Source organism: Trachurus trachurus (assembly GCF_905171665.1).
Source record: "Trachurus trachurus genome assembly, chromosome: 7".
NCBI lineage: Eukaryota > Metazoa > Chordata > Actinopteri > Carangiformes > Carangidae > Trachurus > Trachurus trachurus.
Window position 1 is genome coordinate 11761429 of NC_139901.1, and position 22556 is coordinate 11783984.

General features: G+C 41.4%; 1 protein-coding gene across 1 annotated transcript; it reads left to right on the plus strand.

Moving 5' to 3' along the window:
* The first annotated feature begins 2038 nt into the window (after positions 1-2038).
* dennd2c (DENN/MADD domain containing 2C) lies at positions 2039-21250 on the plus strand. Its single transcript, XM_083975204.1, has 18 exons — positions 2039-2892; positions 6324-6448; positions 7563-7645; positions 7768-7926; positions 8884-8962; positions 9249-9293; positions 10364-10551; positions 10952-11061; positions 11782-11851; positions 12584-12661; positions 13093-13233; positions 13651-13799; positions 15366-15543; positions 16703-16744; positions 18086-18194; positions 18598-18840; positions 20584-20670; positions 20753-21250. The coding sequence occupies exons 1-18, from the start codon at positions 2171-2173 to the stop codon at positions 20779-20781; spliced, it is 2637 nt and encodes an 878-aa protein (XP_083831330.1). The 5' UTR covers positions 2039-2170; the 3' UTR covers positions 20782-21250.
* The last annotated feature ends 1306 nt before the right edge of the window (positions 21251-22556 follow it).

Consider the following 22556-nt stretch of genomic DNA (forward strand, 5'->3'; position numbering starts at 1 on the left):
TGGGAGACTGGAGCTTTACGGCTCCCCCGACTGCTTTCTACACGGATGAGTCAGTGAGTTTCACTGAAAAAAAAAAAATACTAGGATACCTTGACAGAGTTACAAACATGAGTGGAGTTCATTTTGACTCGCCCTCTGGTTTTGTCACTTGATATCACAACAGCTCCCGGTTTGATTTTGAAATGCATGCCACAGGAAGAAGGGTGAAACTGGCAACTTTCCACGTGTTTGCAAATGTCACTGTAACTCGTGTATTTTTTAAATCAATCTTTGATTACCATCACAGGGTTTGAGTGTAGCTGATCTAAACATAGCCCAAAACCAGTGGTTGCAGCTGGGTGCAAATGTCTCTGCACAATAATTATGGACAGTCTGCTGATCCTTCTTCCTGCCGCTCAGGAAACGCAACTCATGCCTTCCTGTACAACATACCGCACACACACACACACACACACACACACACACACACACACACACACACACACACATAGACAAGCAATGCAAGTGGGTCAGTTTGGGACTCGCATTGTCATTGCGTGGCCTGGCAATGATGGAGCAGCATTCCAGCGCACACATACGTTTGATTTAGGTCAAACCGAACAAAGGCATCACTTGCAAGACTGACTGACCGACTGTCTCTAGTTAAATTTATTCCACGACCACCCCCCCCACCCCCCACCCCCCACCCTCAACCCTCTCCTCCCCTCCTGCCCCTCCTGCCCCTCCTTATACAGCTCTGTAGGAATGCAGCTCATAGAGTTATTATGATCATGAGCTGTGCAGTGGAATTTTACCATGTCTCCCCTTCTCCAGATTCTTCTCAGCCTCGGTCCTAATGTGCAACGTGTCCAAATGGTTTGGTTCCAGCAAACCAGGAGCTGCTGTACGAGAGCGCACAGTAACTACATTGATGTGTTTTACTCTGGGAATATGAGTCCGGGGGTAGATGCCACTGCAACAACTTCACATCAAGTCTGTCTGTGTTAAATAGCGTTAATTAGATGGAGCATGATTATAGCTTTGTACCGTACGAGTGCAGAGAGTCCGTGTCCTGTTTTTACCTCGTCTCTCTGCTGAGAAGCTCCACCATCTGGGGAGCTTCCATTCAGCTGTGCAGATAGGTGTGGTCACACAGCGTCGACCCTCATTCACCTAATTGTGACGGGCTGCTTCACTCACTGTGCCTTGTTTTCTCTCGCCTCCCAAAGCTTTCTTTTTTGAAATCACTTAAACTGTGCATGCTCTCCTCTCTGTTGTCTGAACGACAGCTTTGCAAGAAAGAACACTGAATTAGATTTAATGCTCTGCTGTATCATTGGCATTTTGTATTTGGCCAGATCTGTGGTTTAGGACAGCAGCTACAGAGAAAGCAGAATTCCCCCGGGGCCGGAGGAGGAGGAGGAGGAGGAGGGTTGGGGCGGCTCGAGACTCAAAACACAGAGCAGCAGAATGTCGCGCTAAACCATGTTCCAGCTTCTGTGTTTTCCTTTTTCTTTCTGGTTTTATTTTTGGAAGGTGACCCTGACAGGGGCCCATCCTTCCTGACCTTCTCTCTGGTCTTACCCCCACACCTTGAAGACAGCTTAAGATGTGCAATGTCTCAGAAGCAACTGTGTGATCCTGCGTTACCTCAGTGTCCCTTTGACCCTGCGGTGTGTGGTGTCTGGACTTGTTTTTAAGTGCAAAGTGATTGATGGGTAATTTTTGTGTCTTGACTTCTTCTTAGGTTGTTTACAAAAGGAGACGAGGCGGAAAACGACACTCTTCTGACACGAGAAGACACACACAAGACGCGTCCGACCACAAATGTTGTGACTCTCCTGCCTGTGCTGAGTAATTAACTGTAATTAATTCAAAGCAAAACACGTGAATTCTTCTTGTTTGTCTTTGAGAGGAAATCCCTGATGCTTTCACTTATGGAGCACTGAGGGTGAGCTGACACTTGCCCCCTCTCAACATGCTGGCTCTGAGGCTGGAGCAGGGCAGACGAGGGGGTGGTGGTGCTGGTGGTGCTGGTGGCGGCGGCGGCGGCGGTGGCGGCGAGGTGGATCGCCTGCAGAAAGGGCCCACTGTGGCCTGGCAGGGCCGACAGGAGCAGGGCGTCAACATCAGGGAGAAGATCTCGCAGTGGGAAGGTCGCAGTCAGCAGGGCAGCAGCCCGGATACCAGGATGAGAGCACACCCTCCGGTCGTATCCCGGACTCTGTCTGGGGATCTCCTGAGCAATGGATGTTTCACCGAGGGCTCCAGAGCGGGGCCTCCTGCTAAAGCCGGCCTCTCAAAAACTAAGAGCATGGGTTTAGATTTTCGGGAATCCCCAGCTCATAGCCCGGTTGGTAGGAAGTCAGAACCTCTGCAGAAATACTCCACTGAATCTCCTCCCACAACCCCAGGAAATAAACCACTTGCAGCACAAACATTTCTATCTCCTAACGCGGAGAACGACGCCGCTAACTCTACAGGTAAACAACAAACCTTCACCCCCAACGGCGACCGAACCACGGGACGCATCTTGGATGTTGAAGTAGTAGTTTCCAAACCTCTACCTCTGTCCGCCGACTACCAAGACGACAACATGCCCGCTGGGAACTTCTACACTTCCCGCGGTTTCTGGCGAAAGCTGGAGGGAGACAGGCTGCTGTGGGAGAAAGGCAGGGAGTCGTCAGGTGAGGCTCATCCTCCTCCCAAACCTCAGCGGACATTCCAGTATCGCGCAGCCAACAACAACAGCAGCAGCAGCAACTCGGGGCACACGGCGCGATGGGACAGAAGATCTCCTCATAACAACCTCTGCAGCGTTGGGAGCAGGAGGGTGGCCCACCCACCCAGCTTCCCGCCTCCTCCATGTCCCGTGGCAAAGACAGAGGGGCTTTCAAGGCATAAAAAGAACAGGTGAGTCAGTGAGCTAAAAGCGGAGCCCATACATACTGATTTTATTGTGTTTTTTTCTGACCAGTAAAAATACACATTGCAGTGTTTCTGTGTTGTGGACAACTGGATCTTCCCTGGATATCAGCAGGGTGTTTGTAGGGCAGTAATAGAGGAGGGTGCTGTCTAATTGCTGGCAGGGCTCCAGGTGTGATGTCACATGATATCTGGCAGCATTGTTCTCTATTGTCTGGATGTGGCCTAGTTCCTCCGCAGCCGTGGGGGTGAGGGTCATCATCCACAGACACACACACACACACACACACACACACACACACACACACACACACACACACACACACACACACACACACACACACTCTCACACACACACACACACACATTCACTCCAGGCTTAGCAAAACAAAACATAACATAACAGTGTAGCCCATGTGTGTAGACAGCTCGGGACCTGTTAGGTAACGTGATTTCTAATTATTTAGGTCTCTGTAAATGTCATGTCCTGGTGACGTGTATAATTATCATCTAAATGTTGTCCAGGAATTTTTGAGAGGATGAAATAATCTGCAAAGTTTTTTCTGCATATCTTATAAAAACAGAACTAAAGTAACTTGCTTTACATGTCTGGTTTTCAAGAATTGCAAAGTGCAACTTAACAGCTGAAAAATGAATTAAAAATAATGATAGCGTCATGATGTATTCAGCTGGTCTTTCAAAGCAACTCATTTAATAAATAATAACAACTACGGTATGCACTTTGTAATAGAGCACTTAGAAGAGATGCAACTCAAAAAGTTGTACAATAAAATAAGTGTTTGCAGCTATAGCCTCTGGTGGAGTTTCAGATATAGAGTATATTTCTGTGTGACATTATCATTGTTTGTGTGTGTGTGTGTGTGTGTGTGTGTGTGTGTGTGTGTGTGTGTGTGTGTGTGTGTGTGTGTGTGTGTGTGTGTGTGTGTGTGTGTGTGTGTGTGTGTGTGTGTGTGTGTGTGTGAGAGAGAGAGATAGTTGTCTGGTTGAGCTACTGTTGTTCTAACATGTCACAGATGGATTTTACTGGTTCAGTCCCAGAGGTAAATCATCAGGTTGCCACATTTGACTGACACAAATTAGTCCAACCAGAGCCTCAATTCCGCCCATCCGTTGTCAGCTCAACTTCTTATTTTGGCGTGTGTGTGTGTGCGCTCAACTGGTGATGCATCATCTTTGTCTATCTGAAACTGATGCAGTCTAATACCAGCAGTCCTACATTAAATCCTATCCAGTTTTCATTGAAACTGGTTTGTAAGTATTTTTGCTTTTCAACTGTGTAACACTAGCTATTGTCTGTTATTTAGCCTGCCCAGTGCCACATTTATTTAAAAGGGGGTAGACAAAGCATATATATATATCTGTCAGTATAACATAATACTGTTCAACAAAACCTCACACTATATCCCCCCAAATAAAAATTGAAATCAAACACAATGTTTCAGTGAAAGATTGGATTTTATCTCAGGGTTGTTGTCTTAGATTAGCTTTTGTCTAGGTGTAACTCATCACCTAACGACTCGGAGTGGAGTGTAAAAAGAGGTACTGATTCCTGCGCTTCTTTGTTTCATGAAAAAAAAGTAAACAGTAAATTTGCCTGTAAAGTTTGGCCACTGTTGTGCTTGTAAAACTCTCAGGACTTCATCAACTCAGCAGGTCAACAATCGTTATTAGGACTTGTCAGCTGATGACATTTCCAGAGCTGATGAATTCCCTGACCTTCAAACACTCAACAACTGTCGGCCGCTCTGTGCAGCGGAGGATCTGAAAATGAAGCAAATTGATGCCTACAAAACAGGAGAGTCTATAAAAAGATTTCAGTTTCCACCGTCTGAAATGTCATTAAGAAATGGCAACTAAGGGGAACTGTGCAAAGTTGAGACAAGATCTGCAAGAACAAGAAAGCTCTTAGATAAGGCTGCGCTTCTGCTGTGTTTGAAAGGTAAAGCAAAAGCCTCATATGACTGCAAAACCAACTGCAGGAGGGTTACCTGAAGTTCATGAAATAAGAAGTAATGGTGCATTAACAATTGAAGAAAGGCCAGTGCTATACTGTGTGTTTACTGCAGGGGCTGTATTCTTTTCACTTCAAAAATCAGCATGTCACCGATACATTAAACAGTTTTATTGACACAGTTACACAGTTATCTCTAAACCTGAAAGCAAAAATGATGCAGCCTTTGGATAACATTGCATAACAATCACATAAAGAGATGAAATATCTATTTCTCCTGAACTGAAATTACATTTGTTTATTTTAGTATATAGCCTCTCTTTATTCAGACACAAAAAGCATGACAAGATGCTAATAAGACTTTTTTTTTCTTTATATGTCGTATGTTAAGTTACTAGTCATGCAACAGGGCAGAAAACAGGCCAGGTCTGGCAACACTGTGTCTAATGATGATGCCTTTAAAGCCACTGGTTCAAGAGAATCCTGGGAAATGAAGTGGAAATGTGATGGCCCATTATCCTGTAATTGCCTCTTGTGGCCACAGTGGCTGTTTCTTAGCTAAAGCCCCATGCTTTATTGTGTTAACTGAGCTCAATGCTGTAACAACAGGCCTTAAGAACGGCTAATTCCGCTCCAATGTTGTCATTATACCTTTTTAAATTACCAATAGTGTATCTGTCACCCAGTCATGTCTGCACACTGTTAGCAGAGTTGGACAGGGCTCCTTGTTTACCAGCTTCAGAGCCATCGGCTGTCATTTACTCTCGTATATTATGAAATAGCTGCTTGGGGCTTGATGTTGCATCACGCTGATGAGAATCACATAACAGTTTCTGTCTCAGCACTGAGCCACACTGACTGTTTACACACTGGAGTAACTAAAATCAAATCAAACGCATAGATCAGAACATTCCCTCATAAAATGGCCAATAACTAGACAATAGCTGCATGTTCCCCTTCAAAGCTTCCAGGGAGGGGAAGTTGCATGTTGACCTGAATTTCACTGAGAAGATGAGGATATTGACATATTGCCAGCTGCTATCTTTGTCTAAATCCTGTTACACTCTTTCTCATTGTTTGCCTTTTGAACAACTTCTGTAGTACCACATGCTCAGTCATTTCCTCTCGTGACAGTTGATCACATTCTCTGTGTTTGAGTTAGGGCATCTATAAGCTTGTAGCTTCAGCCCTGACCCTTTCGATCAGCCATGCAGCCCTGCTTTTAGAGGGATGTGCCATGCAGCCCTGCTTTTAGAGGGATGTGTTTTTTTTTTTGTGGTTCTATTTATTGCTGATCGAAATAAACTCAAACTCAAGATATCAACACAAGGAATTTTGCTGTGGGAGACGAGACTATAGAGTAAATGATAGCATGCTAGTTGTTATATTAAAGACAAGGAGCCAGGCCCCTGTTTTCTTACTGCCGTCCCTTCTTTCTCTGCCACAGGAAGTCATTTGAGTATGAGGATGCAGCTCGTCTGACAGTGACACAAGGCACCCTGGGAGATGAGGCGAGGAACTCGGGCCTTTACCATGCCTATTCTGACGACAATATTTACGAGGACATTGTCTGTGAGTGGAGCTTCCTGTGTCATACACACCGAAGAAGACACTGAGCAGGAAATTATTCTAAGCACATGTATCATGTATTTGCTTTAAAAAAAAAAAAAAGTAGCTACACTGATATCAGCATTTTACACAAAACGGGTGTGCTATGGGGGTGGTTGAGTGGTTAGAGCATGTTCCATATTGGAGTTAAAGGGATAGTTCAGTAATTTGGCAAATTGGCCCATTGCCATAATCCCTATAGTCTTATGAGTAGGTTTGTTACCTTTAATTGTCGGTGCAAGCTATTGTTAGAACGGCGGAGCAGAGCCGCGAGCTGCTCAGAGCTACACCACGGAGGCTAATGGGATTTCTTGGTTTCCCTCATCAAACTCATCAAATACACAGTCCAACAACTCCAAAACGCTCTGGTGGACAAGTTGTGACCTGCACATTCACAACGCTATGAGATAATAACAGAACGTTATGAGACAGAGTTGTTTTTGAGGCAAATGCAGAGACTGCTTGCCGAAAAACTGCCCCGGACAGGAACGGCATCAGCGGTTTTGCATGAATTTACCTCGAAAACAACTCTGTCTCATAACGTTCCGTTATTATCTCATAGCGTGGTGAATGTGCAGGTCACAACTTGTCCACGAGAGCGTTTTGGAGTTGTTGGATTGTGTATTTGATGAGTTTGATGAGGGAAACCAAGAAATCCCCCGCCGTTATAAGAATAGCCTGCACTGACAATTAAGGTCAACGAACCTATAAACTATAGGGATTATGGCAATGGGCCAATTTGCCAAAATGTTGAACTATCCCTTTAAGTAAACTCCAATGTCACACCTTGAACCGATGATGATTCTGTAGTGACCAGGTTTGAAAGTCATCTCCTAAATAAAATATTGAAATCTTTTAAGCTTCACATCAAAACCACAGGGGAATAAATAAATAGGAATAAATTCCTCAGGTTTGAGATAGAAATTCATCTTCTTTTTCCACAGCAGATGCTTCAGTCGATTGCCGACACACCAGGAAAGCTAGCATTAGCTTCTGGTAAAACGTATCAGTGCGTGAACCATGTAAAACTGTCAGGAAGCTCATTTCGAATCTCTACCATTGCTCCGTCTTCCCTCAGGTGAAGTTACTCGAGATAACCCCTATGAGGATGTCAAGCTCGCTCCCATGTGTCTACCCATTGCAAGGCCTCAAGTGCCAAAGGTAATGGAAGATATTCCTCTCACAGCACATTAGTTTTTATTAGTTCTGTATGAATGTATCAGATAATATCTGCCTAACCTGAGAAGAAGGCAGGAGATAACTCCACAGCTCTTATCTTCCAGCTGCCTCCTAAACCCCAAACGATGCAAGGTTACGCCAGCAAAGTGGAGAGGAAGGGCCTCCAAGGGTCAGCAGCATCCAAATCCACCACCCTTGCAGAAACTCCCAAGCTGGCTACACCCAGACGTGCAAGCACTCAGAAAGCACAGAAGATGCCTCAGGTAGACGATGACATCAGGTTTTACAAACCAAGTGTATCTGAATACAGTGATTGAGTGAGAGGTTTTTGTTGTTGTTGTTGTTGTCTAACAATTAGTTACACGTGTTAGAAGTAAAAGATGGGGGTGTGGACTTGCTGAGCAGGAAGGAGAGGACGCTGACAGAAATAGATAGAGTTTGGATGTATGACAGCTTCATTAGAATTCAGACAGGACACATGAATCCAAACATACGACCCATGGCAGTGGAGAGCAGGCGGACAGGGAGGAACTTTAACAATGAGGTACTGTAATAAACACTCAGACTCACTGACAAGAGTTTCAACCCATGTGGCAGTTTTACTGTAACTGCCCTCGGGCAGCGGGCTTGACAAATACCAATCAGGTTTATTTTTGGATGGTATTTTAACAACATGTCTTTCCTGCGCTGTTTATTTCCCATTGCAGTTTGTAATTTTTGAATAAAATACTTGATTGCTGATATAGTATAGCAAGAATAAAAGACAACATTGAGTTATCCAACCGTCCTTAAACTCTCTGTGATCACACGTTTTCACACAGGAATCATAACAATGAAATGGACTCAAACATAATAACACCTCATTATGTATTTTTCTGCTCAGCAGCAGTACTATTATCTTAGGAGAGGCATTTTAGTTTCTTTCCACTGTCAGACCAGTTTGCCTCTTAAACCGGCAGAGCTCTGTGTGTCCTCTTCAAGATAAGTCTGAGCTTCCTGTATGTGCCTCCTCTCTGTCCACTATCAAATATTCAGCTGTGTGTTCTTTCAACAAGTTAACAGAAGAATGCAGGAATGTAAGGGCAAAAAAAAAATGCTGAAAATCTATAATATGATTATGTACTTAGAAGCTGTTATATCATGATTCCCTGTAATCATGATTCTATAATGGCTGTGAAATTATAGGGCTGACAAATACCTGCGTGTGTTTTACAACACAGTACGTCAACAAGATTGAGACCATCTTTGATGACAAGCGAGGGAGGAAGAGGGTGAAGAACCAGGGAGTCGCAGTGCGAGGTATACACACACACAGATGCCACACACATGCACACACACACACACACACACACACACACTGTCGCAAATGTCACTCACATCAACGCTTCAATTAGATTAAGTTGAGTCTCTTGGTGGAAATACCCAGCTTTTGATGGTGCACACACACAGAGGACCAGCTGCACTGGGTGAAGCCACTGATTATGAAACAAAGGCCAACTGTCTGCATCTGATTAGGGCTTCTTAAGTCTTTTCCATTCCTCTGCTTCTCCCTAATCTCTCCCCCACCTCTACCTCATATCAACAGAGGAGACCAGCGGGACAGAGAGCGACCCCGAGGACAACACCAAAGGTATCAACACAGTTCAACTGTCTGTGAGGTCTCGTCATCTGACGTCTGGTTTTCAGGTTAAAAGTTTTCTAATGGGGAGGGATAAACACAGGCTATATCTTTCAGCATTTGTTAATGACATTCCCAACTATAAACATATGGCTCGCCTGGCAAAAAAAAGCGACACAAGAAAAGATCATAGCATCCCTGAAATATTTTTTAGCTCCAGGGAAGTTTTCTTTTTCCAGTTCTAGATATTTCCAGCTATTTGTTTATCCAAGTGGAAAACAGGGAGAATAATTCACTGAAACAATAAGTCAGATGAGAAAAAATTAAATTGACTAGTTAAGTCATTTATTAAACAAAAAAAAACAAGCACTCGCTGGTTTTAGCTTCTCAAATGTCAGGATCTGCTGCTCTGTTTTATATAATTGTTAATTTGGGTTTTAGGTCGTTAATCAAACAAAACAAGCCACTGAAGAAGTCGACCTGGGAAACTGAGCGGGTCTGTTTTCTGCTATTTTAAAGACTAAACAATTAATTGAAACAAGACTATAAGAGCCTGCAGCCAAGCTAGCAGCCCTGTGGCGTCATACTTTGGGTTAAATACTAAAGTTAGCATGCTAACATACTCACAACTGCCACTGCTAACACTTGCTAATGAGCTCTAAACACGACATACAGCTGAGGAGAAGGGTAATTAGGCAGTCATAAACCAAAGTATTGCACAAACTAAAACTTTGACCTAATGATGGTGCAAGATGAAAAGTCAGGATCAGCAGGGTTGTTTAGATTCATCCTCTGGAGACCGGGAAAGTTTAAACACTTTTTTTGCCAACTGTTTTTGCTTCATTACAAAAGTCAAATAGAGCAAATAAAGTGCACAACTTTCTGTCTGCACGAGGTAACAATTAGGTTTGTGAAAAAGTGGAATAATACCACCATTGTGAGATTAGCCTTGACTGCTTCAGATACTATGTAATCATGCTGTATATTATTGATATTTAAACAGCCTTATATTGCTCCTCTGTGCTGGATTAGATTTGTCCCAGGATAAGCATTACCATATCATTTCACTGTGTGGCGTCCAGCAGGCTCTAGGAGATCCGTTTATATCCAGTCTACACTGAAACGTCGGCCAGGCTACCGCACCCTAGAGAGAGACCTGATCCAGCTGCAGCAGCAGCAGCTTTTCCAGATCTTCGTGGTGGTGTCGCTGAGAAAAGGCTCCCCGGGAAACACCTACTCCCCTGAAATAACGCAACAGTTCCCCAAAATGGTGAGAAAGAGCCTTTACAGTAACATCACCCCACCCTTCCTCTGTCTAAGCAAAGGTCACAGCCCTGCTTTGGTTACTGCGCTTTGACTGAATGGTGTTGTGCGTGACAATCCTCGTCTTAATCTTGTTTGGCAAAATGAAAGAAAGATGATTTTTGTCACACACAACTCTTCAAAGGAGAATTTCCCAGGATTACATAAGTTGATAACAGATTTTATGAAAGAAATAGCAGAAATGGTTTTGTCACAGATACCAATATGTTAGAACAAACAATTAAATCATTGAATTAAGCCCTGGATGAGTCATTCTTTATTTCTTTTTCCTGACCGAATCATATGATAATGCAGTTAAATGATCAGTGCGTTAACCTGACGTCCCTGTGGATGCTGCTATGTTTCAGTTTGAGAAGTCCTCCCGGCTCTCCAGAGAGGCCGAGGATCAGCTGAAGGTCATTCCCAAGTTCTGCTTCCCCGACTCTGAGGACTGGAAGCCCTCTGCACACATGCCAAGGTCAGCCCATACACCGCAGTCATATTTTAATAGCATGCTGGATGTATGGGGCTATAAAACTGGTGTGATCATAAGAAGATACCATATTTATTTATTTTTTCATCTTTAATTTATTTTCTCTATGCGTACATCTTTGTTATTAACTTTTTTCATGTACAGTATTTAGACTAAGTGTCGGCACCGTAATTATGAGTTGTGTTATGTTTAATATCCCCAATTCCTCTTTTCCTATTTATATCCTCTGCTGCCAGCTGTAACCCATAAATCGCTACTGCAACAACCCAAATTCCCCACAGGGATCATTAAAGTTTCATCTGGTCTAATTAAATCTTTGAGTGCTTAGGGACATTGGGCATTCTCTGTTTTTTTTCTACTTGATATGGTTCATTGTTGTAATGTGGGTTATGATCTCAGCTCACTTTGCCTCACTGCTTTTAAAACAACTAAAACACTATCTATAATATACATAGCTGTCCATTTGCCTGCTCTATGCAGGCTCCACCTTTTTCATATCTTGACAGAATAAACAGTTGTCTCATTAATCAACAGCATTTTTAAAATTTTAAAGTTATTCCCTAAGGATATTTTTCAATCAGTATTTTTATCCTTGTTAGATGTTTTTCATCAGGGAAAGGTCAGCACAAATGAGCTGATTGAAGTTGTGTATTTTATCTTTTAAATGTTACATCATCCCCTGTGTATTGATGTTGTGTTCTACAGCGAGACCTTCTCCTTTGTCCTGACGGGAGAAGACGGCAGCCGCTGGTTTTGTTACTGCCGTAAGATTCTGGTGAGTACAGATAAAGTTAACATTTGCGTCTGACTCATTGACTCAAGCGCTTGTGTGTTTGCGTGTATGTGTCTGTGATGACATGGCAGACCGCCACGTGCTTAGTCAACATCTCTGAGGAGATCAGTACATGTGAATCACAGACTGTACCACTTCTGAATCAATGACAGAGAGCAACAAGAATTCATTGTTTCCCCCTCTCTCTTCCCTCACACACTGAGCTGCTTTTACTGTAGATTTCTTTTTTCGACAAACAAACTTTTCTAGGTTGAAATGACGAGGTTTGTCTGTCCTCTAATGTGTTTGTGTTTATTTTTTATTGGGAACATGCTGTTGTTGTCTCATTAGGCACTTGCTTTGCTTTGCTTATTCTGTCTTCAGTGCAGATGGAGCTGAGACCTAACATGAAGAGTTTTATGTATTTGTGCTTTTGGGTAGATAAGCTCACAGCTGTTGTCATAAACATGGGTTGACTTTAGACTTTACACCCTTTCTTTCTATCAGTCTACAAAGCGGTCAATGAAAATACCATTAAGACCATAAAGGGGAAATAATATCTAGACTTTGTGTGTTGATTGTACTCCGTTTTTATGCAAGTCCAACACCACTTCCCCATTTGCTGTGGTGGGAAAGTGCTTAAACTCTGTGAACCCACCGTGTGTTTATTTTTACAACTTATATATCTGTTCTTGCCTGCTTTATAACATATGAAACTATCTGTGTGTCTTCAAGCCCAGTGGAAAGGGGAAGAGGCTCCCTGAGGTGCACTGTATTGTCAGCAAGCTGGGCTGTTTCAACTTGTTTGCGAAGGTAAAGTAACCATACAGGACGTCTGCGTCTGCTCTCGTGTTTCTACTCATAGACGCCTCTGTAGGAAGTTGAAAGAGATGGATTAGGAAGAGTTCAATCCACCAATGGCCTTGGAAGTGTGTTAAAAAAAACTGTTGCCTGGAAACTCCTTGTATGTATAAGGATGGAACAAGGCGACACGGGCAGAAAAGTCCTGAAGAATTTTTGGGTGTGTCTTTCAAAAAAAGAAAGAAAGAAAGAAGTCAAATGCATTGTGTGCAGCAGTGTCCCACCTATGAGTGAAATTTACAAACAGTAAGTGTAAAAATGGCTGGGAAGTAAAACTGCATTTAGGTACACAGCTGCACTCTGCCTGTCCTCTATTGTTCACAGACTTTAATCCACACTGGTTCCCTCAGGACACACGCTGATCTGTCTGTCTGTCTATGCAGATTCTGGAGGAGGTGGAGAGGCGCAGGGAGATTTCTCCAGCGCTCGTTTACCCTTTTATGCGCAGTGTGATGGAGGCTCCGTTTCCAGCCCCCGGACGCCCCGTCACCGTCAAAAGCTTCCTCCCTGGCTCTGGGAATGAGGTAACCCTGAAACCAAAAGAGGAAATGTTAATTAGTAGTTTAGTTCCTTCTAACCACTCCTTTCTGCAGACCCAGAGTGACTCAGAATGGGAGGTTGTCTCTGCAAACAATAGGGATAGCTATTTCAGCTTTAAAGGGTTCATGTCAGGGCACCTACATATGTATATGTTACACATTTAACAGTTATCAAGTGACCTTTGATAAGTGAGGCAATGACTCTTCACATAAAAACTTCCTTTGCTCTTAAATTGCCAACTTATGTTGAAGTTTCTACTCTCCACCATCTCCAGCCACATTTATATGGATGTATCTAAAAAGTCCAGGTGTTCACAGTCCACTAGTGTAAATGACTGCATGCTCCTGTCATTTATCTGCACTGCGTGGTCTGAGTCCATCTGCTGTTTGCTGCTTTGCCAGGAGCTCACTCTGTGTCGGCCTGTGGACTCCAGATTAGAGCACGTGGACTTTGACAGTCTGCTGCAGTGTCTCAGCGTCGGGAAGCTCCTGCAGGTTTTCGCCTCCCTCCTGCTTGAGAGGAGAGTCATCTTCATCGCCGACAAACTCAGGTAACTGTCTGAGCGACTGAGATGCACACAACGCTGCGGGGCCGCTTACCCATCAGGATGACAAAGCTATTTGAAAATTCCAAAGTAGACAATAAAAAAAAAGATGTGGTGTACATGACATCACACAGGCCCAGGGCAAGTATAGGTTTCTGTGTACTTTAGCCACAGCGTGAGTCCCAGTGACAAGTTATGTCAGGTTTATTTGTGCAGTCAGATACAGTATCACCTACAGTGATTTTTCAGTGTAGTAACAGGTCCTAACTTGCCAATCCAAACTTTCAGTTTCAGTCATAGTTGACAGTATGGTATCTGATAGAACAAATAGACTATAGTGAAAACTAATCACAAATAAAAACTAACTACAAAAAATAAAAACGTATGCTTGTTTAAAATTACCACGTTTGCACCAACAGTACTACAGTAGGTTCACCTCACCCTTGACCCACAGGTAGAAACTCAGCCAAGACTCTTGATTTGTTATGATGCTGTGTTAATGTTACTTTCTCCTTTTACTGTGAGGTTAATTACTCAAACTAAAATCAGGCTGTATGCAGTTCTGAATGAAGAGAATACATAATCAACAATAAATCTAGAGCTTGTAGTGTGACACTTGGTCAAAATAAACACATTTTAGCCAAAGTAAATAGCCAAAAATTAATACAGAAAGTACTAAACACTGGCGCAGAACAACTGTGGCCCTGAGGTAAAGCTAATGTTGTATAATGTCTCTGCTGTATTGTTACCACATACAGTATTTGGGTCAAAAGTAAAGCAAGCTTGATTGTTGTAAAATAATATTATAATTATTAATATCAGCCATACTGTACAAGTGTAACCTGTTTGTTTGGTAGGGATTGAAACCATGACAGTGTTTGGTTATTGTTGGTTGCTTAATTGTCCAGGTGATGAAGGGAAGCATTATGATTAGAGCTGTTGAATGCTGTGCCTCCAGCAGTCTCTGCTGCACACTAATCTAAAGCTGACTCAAAGGGGTTGAAAGGGGTTATTAGAAATGCAATTACCCTGCTGTTGATTGGATATTAAATGTTCCTAGGCTTGGGAGAGGAAATGTAGATGAGTTATTAAAAATAGAGTTGTTTTTTTGCACCGAGGAGTGTCACAGCAGGTTTGAAGCACTACCCTGAAGAACAATAATGATGAATGACTGGTTGCTCTTTGTATGGAGGAGATAATAGGAAGTGGAGACGAGTGTGCATTGGTAAAAAGTGCTGAGCTTGGCAGAGAAAAATGTGTAGCTGGGGGAGCCGAGCATTCAGCAGGAAGAGGTGGAGGTGTAAACTACTGACCATAAAAGGAGTTTCACCAGCCATGATATAGTAAGTACTGCAGACAGGGTATTAGCATACACCAGTTGCATTCTTAGGGGAATTCTTTGATGCACTTGTACCATTTTCTGAAAGCTCGTACAGTTGGCTAATGTGAAAATGTGGTGGAACAGAATTACAAGTGGTGTGACACGAGTGTTTCCAGGGATCTGTGATTGAGATCTGTGTGTGTCATGTGAGCACCGTGAGGACTAAATGGTGTTTTTGTGTTTAACTGCAGCGTCTTGTCTCGGTGCGGCCACGCTGCTCTGGCGCTGCTCTACCCGTTCACCTGGCAGCACACGTTCGTGCCCGTGTTGCCCGCCAGCATGCTGGACATCAGCTGCTCCCCGACACCATTCCTCATTGGGGTGTTGGCACCCTGCCTGCCACAGCTGCTGGAGCTGCCCATTGAAGAGGTCAGTCACAACTCTGTTGAAATCAGTGTCCAATATTCAATTTAACGCACTTCATAGAGAGAAACCCAACTGTTCCTACAGAGAAAGAGGGGAGAAAAAACTCCCTTTTTAACAGGATAAAACCTCCAACAGAACTAGGCTCAAGGTGTAAGAGGCTGCCTCAACAGGTTGGGTTTGAGAGAAGAGAGCAATGGTACATTCTGTTGTTAATCATAACATTGAAAATAACAAGTCATACCCACAGATGTTATAGTATGTATTGTCATTTGAAAATTGGAAAAAATTGGAAAGTGGAAATAATCATACTAATATTATGTATTTGTGTCATCAATAATACTAATAAATAATAATATATAAAGCTTTTTAAAACATTCCTTATTCTGTTGATTTTTAACAAAACAAATTCAGAACAAGAAGTCACATAATTACAAAAATATAAGATGGGAAAATAAAAAAATAAAAATGATGAGGAGGAAAAATGATATAATGAGTAATAATCATAATAGAAAATAGATCATAAGAAAAAATAAATACACCATCAGTTCAGTTTATTCTTATTACATATAATATTATAACCTTTCAGGAAGTTACAAAGATGTTTCAAATTGTACAGGTTGTTTGTTTTTGCCATGAGAAGGTGTCACATGCAAGTCTTTGTTTCCAGGAAGCATATGCTAAGTAAGGATTGGATATTTTTAGAAGTCACAAAACCATTTGGATAAATATTCATTATACCCCATTTAGGGTTCAGAGGAACCTCCGTGCCTTTGATGTGACTCGACACATCCAAAACCGTTTCGCCGATCAGGTGACATTCCCATTTCAAATTAAACAAAGAACCTTTATGACTTTTGTCTTTAGTGTCTTTAGTCTTTAGTAAAGAGATGCAACTTGGATGGTAAACTGCACTGTCTGGAGAGCCATTCATATATACGGACTGTATAAAAATGTATCTTGATTTAACAGTCGGGTTAGTGACTGTATATTCACAGTATACTGTGACAGACTGCAGACTCCACAGTGTGTGTGACTGGTGGTGGAGAAACACCCTGAGCACTTTGCGGCTCAGACTCACCTCATCTTTTTAAAACTGTTGTTGCGAAACAGTTGAACTTGTGCTGTGAGTAACTGTCATTCTTTCTTCTCTCCGTCTTCCCAGGTGCTCATAGTGGATCTGTGTGCGGACAAGTTTGTCATTCAGGTGTGTACACATTGCAGTGAATAATGGGAATGATAGGCGCGGTCCCAGTGGGAAAAACGGCTTTGCCCGTACTTGTTTGAATCCAGAGTGTTTTGAAGGTGACAGACACAGACAAGTGTCACAGAGTTGAATATAAATAAATAGGGTGTAAGCTCAGAGCAGTATCATGTTGTGACTCAGACACTGGGCCGTTCTGAGGCTGATTCAGAGCTGCATGATTGCCAGTCAAACAGTAATCATTCTTCATTCACTATTCAATTACCAAGGAACTTGTTTTTATTTTGACTGTTATAGCTCTGTCTCTATTCATTTGGCTGCTTTCCTATTTAGAGAACTTCATCTTTATTCTCTGAGCAAACAGGAGCAGCAGTGGTGGACTCACCACTCCAACATGAGCTGTCTAGTGTTTCCCCTCTCATCATGTGACATGAAGTACATCAATGTTTGAAAAAGTGCATAAATTATCTGTGCAAAGCACTGTGGTGCTCCAAATACTGTATGAGAGATTGTGGATTTCACAGAAAAAGTAATGAAGCTCTTCTTTAACTTCTGTTTCAATAAATAAGTCGGCATAAAAATAGGACTTGTAAAAAGAAATAATAAATGGATTATGTAGCCATCAACAAATACTTGACATTTAAAAATGAATTTACAAAGACAACAGTTTGAAGAGGCACTTTAGAAATTTAGAAATTAACTATTAATCCATAAATGTATTTTCAAGTGATTTATATAAGGACTGTTTTATGCTGTTTTTGTAAAATCATTTCTAAATCTTAAGTATTTGATGGATGATTAATTAATTCACCAATGCTTTTTACAATTTCTATTTTTAATCCCTTTTAAAACATGAAATTAGGGCAATGTTTTATTACTTTTCCTGTGTCATCCCTGGTCCTCCATACCGAGATGTCTCCATGCTACAAATCATATCCTCCAGATGTACAGTCAAGGAACAGACCCAACAAAAATCCCGTCATTTTAAAATATTTTCCAGTGGAAATGTAACATCTTGACTGCAATTGCCATTTCTGCCAAAATAATCACAATATGATTTAGCCCCAGTATCTGTGCACATTGGATGTGATGTGAGTGCTCATCTTCAGGAAATTGATCAGAACAGGCCAAGTTAACTTCAGTCAGAATCGTGCTCAGTATTTCTGTTCAAGCTCGCTTAAACGATTCCCACTGAGGACGAAAAAACAGATATATGGTAAAGGGTAAATCAGATGAGATGAATTTTTGTGGGACTGTTGCTGACCTGTACTGTGTGTGTGTGTGTGTGTGTGTGTGTGTGTGTGTGTGTGTGTGTGTGTGTGTGTGTGTGTGTGTGTGTGACAGCTCGGTGACGAGGACTGCATCCTGCCCAGTAAACTGCAGGCGGCGCTGCAGCAGGTCCTGGAGGAGAGAGAAGACATCTTGAGACAAGAGGACGAAGACAGATGTGGAGGTTGGTATAACAACACAAATTCACATGAGTCGGCTTCTCCAGGTTCCTTTTTTCTTGATGACAACAAGTGATCAGTTTAACAGAAGATGATTTGTTAATCAAAAGTTGTTTAGGTAATTTGCAAATGGCAGCTGCAGACAACATCTGCAGCAGTGATGCCCTGCAAACAGCTGTAAATCCTTTAGTTCATTCTGTGTTTTTAACTGGGCAGAGGTTCACTAAAGACCTGGTAATGTTGTTAACTAGATTATAATGAGTAACTTCTGTTTGGGCCAAGTTTTAATTCATGGTATAACAAATATAACAGAGACAGAGTTTAGAAGCAGCAGAATACTGAATCAGCGTTTACTCGCTGGGAAGAACTTCACTAACCTTTCAACTATATATCTATGTGTCCGTCCAGGCCCCCCGGCAGACCTGAGCTCGCTGCTGTCAGAGAGTTTTGTGCGATTCTTCGTGGAGCTGGTGGGCCACTACCCTTTCCACATGGTCGAGTCCTCCCGTGGAAGCAGGGAGCTTCAGCGCGACAGCTTCCGCAAGTCTCACCCATCCCGTGGAGTCCGGCAGTTCCTGCAGCTCTTCATGGACACACAGATGTTTGCTGGCTTCATTCAGGACAAAGAGCTGCGCAAAGGAGGAGGAAGAGGTAACAGGGACACAGCAGTGCCTTTTATTATTATCATTAACATCAATTTTTTAATTCTTATGGTGTGTCTTGTAAGCCCATGAGGGCTGGGCACCTCTTTGGTGTATGACACCATGAAAATAAAAACTAAACTAAAAAAATAAAAACTATATATTTACTTTTTTCCCACAAAATCGTTTATGCAGAAAAGTTTCTTTGCCTACTTTTCTTAATAATATAGTAAAAGGGAAGAAAAATAAAAAAATCTGTCACTGTCCTTCAAGCTTATTAATGTTTTACATGACTTTTTATTTTAATATTCTGGGATTCAATTTAGTTTCTGCCTTATTGGTAAACAGAAGCACTTCTACAGCACTTTTCTAGTCTTATTGGTTGAAGTGCAACAAATCCACTTCAACAAATGTAAACAACAAATGTAAAAAAAAAAATTAAAATTAAAAGGGGAAGATGTCAACAATCAAGATAAAAAAGAGGAAGATTCACAGTATTAAATTTTGCCAGTTGATTTGCAGTCATTCTGCTTGTATAACAATAAGTGCTGTAAGTTTAAAGAGCAGCGTGGTGTTTGTAAAGAGAGAATCAAAAGCTTTTAAATAAAAGTAGGAGAAATGAAGTCAGATGAACTACATAATAATTCTTAAAGGGATAGTTCAGCTTTTTTGAAGTGGGGTTGTATGAGCTACAAATGCCCATTAAGTACACTAGATGCAGTAGACAGGTCCCTGCTCTCCCCCACTGAGAAACACCGGCGCATCGCGCTGCACCGAGACACAGGCAATACACTGTTGTCAATGAGAGACGATTAATCAGCGTATTTTCTAGGGCTGCAACTAATGATTATTTTCATTATTAATCTGTCGATTATCTAAACGATTCATTGATTAGTTGTTTGGTCAATAAAATGTTGAAAAATGTCAATCAGTGTTTCCCAAACCACAAAATGACGTCCTCAAATCCACAAACCAAAGAGATACTCAGTGTTTGGACTTTTTTTCTTTAAAAAACTACCCAAACCGATTATTCGATTATCAAAATAGTTGACGATTAATTTAATAATCGATTATTGTTCAATTAATCGATTAATTGTTGCGGCTCTAGTATTTTCGCCGCCTACAAGAAGTCCTGTCTCAAAATAATACACCAGTTCAAGAGTACGATCTAAAGTAAAAATTTACAATGCATCAGCTGGCCAGAATAAAAGTATGTTTATCTGGAACTACCCAACTCACTCAGTACTCCTCGGTACTCCTCCGCACAGGCAGGGTCCGCGACATGCTGTATCACTCCGACAACGAGGAGTTTTGGAAAGCTACGTGTTTTCACACTACATTTCCAATGAGACTCCACATGCACTGTGAAATTCTCGTCGCAAGACGGACGAAAGCCAAAACATTTGCAAAGAATGTTGTCATTGATCATGAATGAAAGTCGGAGGTTCGAAGACGATCATGCCCGGCAGCGTCCGCGAAAACCAAAAGTAGGAAATGCTGGGCAGCTCACTAATAGTAATAACAAAATAACGATAAAGACAAAACGATATATTTATTGAAAATGGACCCATTAACAAGTGTGGGTAACGGAGATTCATCCACATTAATATGAGACTTTTTTATAACCAAATACAAACTCCTCGTTGTCCCGCATTTGTAGCTCATACAACCCCACATCAAAAAAGCTGAACTATCCCTTTAAGAAGTTGGATTTCACTAATTTTATCCTAAACGTTTCCATGATCCTCATCAGGTCTCTTTGAAGTCAGAGTGGCCGAGTATCTGGATTCGTACCCTGAGCCGGAGCCAAGCGGTGTGAACAAATTTCTTAAAGGACTGGGTGAGTGTTGATCCAACATCAAATGTTTTGCTTTAAAAGGGTTACATTTCTACAGTTTAGTCTTTTTCCTTTCTGTTTTTAGGAAGCAAGATGAAGCTGAAGATGAAATGAAAAAGACCACCACTCGGGCTTGGAGCTGAAAGACTTTGTAATTAAGGACAGAACTCTTGCTGCTGCTGGACTGACCGAGGACGTGAATGTGGATCAGAGTCTTGTGTCTGGATGTGAATGGGACAGTGAGGAGGATGGTGTGTGCATGTTGGAGAGCAGTGCACTTCTCATTGGATGAAAACTGGAAACTCTTTTTTTATATACAGTTTTTATTTTCTTGCATTATTTTATGAAGCCTTGAAAAAAAAACATTCCAGCAAATTAACCTCACTAATCAACCTGAATGTTTCTGGTTGTAACTGTTTCTGTTGTTTACTTGGAAAACTTCATTTCAGTTCTGCTGCACAATATGTGCAATTTACAGTGTATGTAACTTTAATGTTACATTTCAAGCTTATAAATACTTAACTGAAAATACTGTGTGGTTCTAACCTGATGCATGTCTTTATAGTTTTAATGTAAAATCCAGTTCTCTCTCTTTTTATTCCTCTCAGCACAAATTGTAAATATCTTTTGTTTTATTTGTGTTTCAGATTAATTGAGGTTTATTAATTCTAATCAGAACATTTCAGAAGGTCTGGACTCTGGATTAAACCTCAGTTAAAATAAGTATTTAGATTATGTGGAAATGATTTTTGTCTTCCTTTCGTCCTCCACTTTCTTCCTGTTAACTGGAGTTGTAGATATGTTGTTTTGTTTTTTTTACATTTTGCACATGTTGAGAACCAGTGTACAGTATTTGGAATATTTTTGTATTAAAGCATGACATGTCCTACATACGTTTTAAATAAATGGGCTCTCAAGGACAGTATTTAATGTCTGACTTTGGTATTTTTCATCCAAAAGCCTTGAGACATAGCTGCATAGTTACCCTGTCTCACTACTGTACACAAAACCTGTGATCAGGGGGTGAGATAATATCTGCTTTACATTGAGAGCATATTTGAGTATTATTACATAATGGTTTCCATACTTGTTCAGTATTATGCATAGTGTCCAAATGAACCAATGGTAATTTGCCATCATAAAAAAAAGTCTTACTTCAGTTTAGAATTCCCCTGTGTTTCTCAGTTGTACACCGTAAGTTTATTAAGGTGGCAATTCATTGACGAACTTGAGGACTGAAGCCAAAGCTTCATGTAGATTTAAATGAATTCTGCACAGGCGGAGGGCTGTTGATTTTGTCCCTTGTCGCTCTTTCTCAAAAAAGCATTAATAAAAGATCTGTATGAATGAAGCAGCACTGATAGCAAACCTTGAGTTGTAATGTATGTAAATATTGTTTTAAGACCCAATTGGCAACCAGCCTTTTTCATGTGGGCTAATCTTAGTTTTGTAGAAATAGAAAAAATAAATTGGCTCCAAATTGCTCTGAGGCAGCACAACGGGTCTGCCTTGTTAAGTAAATATATGCAATAACATATATTTCCTGTGTTATGTTCAAATGGCAACACCCTGAGTAAATAGCCCTGTTATGTTTAAATCACATCAAGTTTTATATTATCTCAACTCCTTACGCCTTTACATTTTCTGTTGTTGTCCTTATATGTATTCGTTTTAAGAATCAGACTTTAATGTGATCTAACAGTCACAGGAATGGCCTCGTTGTGGAAGTGTAACCTGTTCTACAGATTTCAGTGTTTTTGTTTTGTTTATTATGAGAGTTGAAAATGTCTAGTTTAGTGGGAAATGTACATTGTATGCATATACTGTACGTAGGTGCATTTCTGCTAAGTTTCCCCTCTTCCCCTTTCTTCTGAACAAAAGTTATTCTA

Bases quoted from the DNA above. Each gene is read 5' to 3' on its own strand.
- dennd2c (XM_083975204.1), top strand. From the start codon at position 2,171: ATGAGAGCACACCCTCCGGTCGTATCCCGGACTCTGTCTGGGGATCTC. The intron at 12,662-13,092 runs GTAAAGTAACCA...CTGTCTATGCAG, and splicing joins GTTTCAACTTGTTTGCGAAG to ATTCTGGAGGAGGTGGAGAG. The intron at 18,195-18,597 runs GTTGGTATAACA...GTGTCCGTCCAG, and splicing joins GGACGAAGACAGATGTGGAG to GCCCCCCGGCAGACCTGAGC.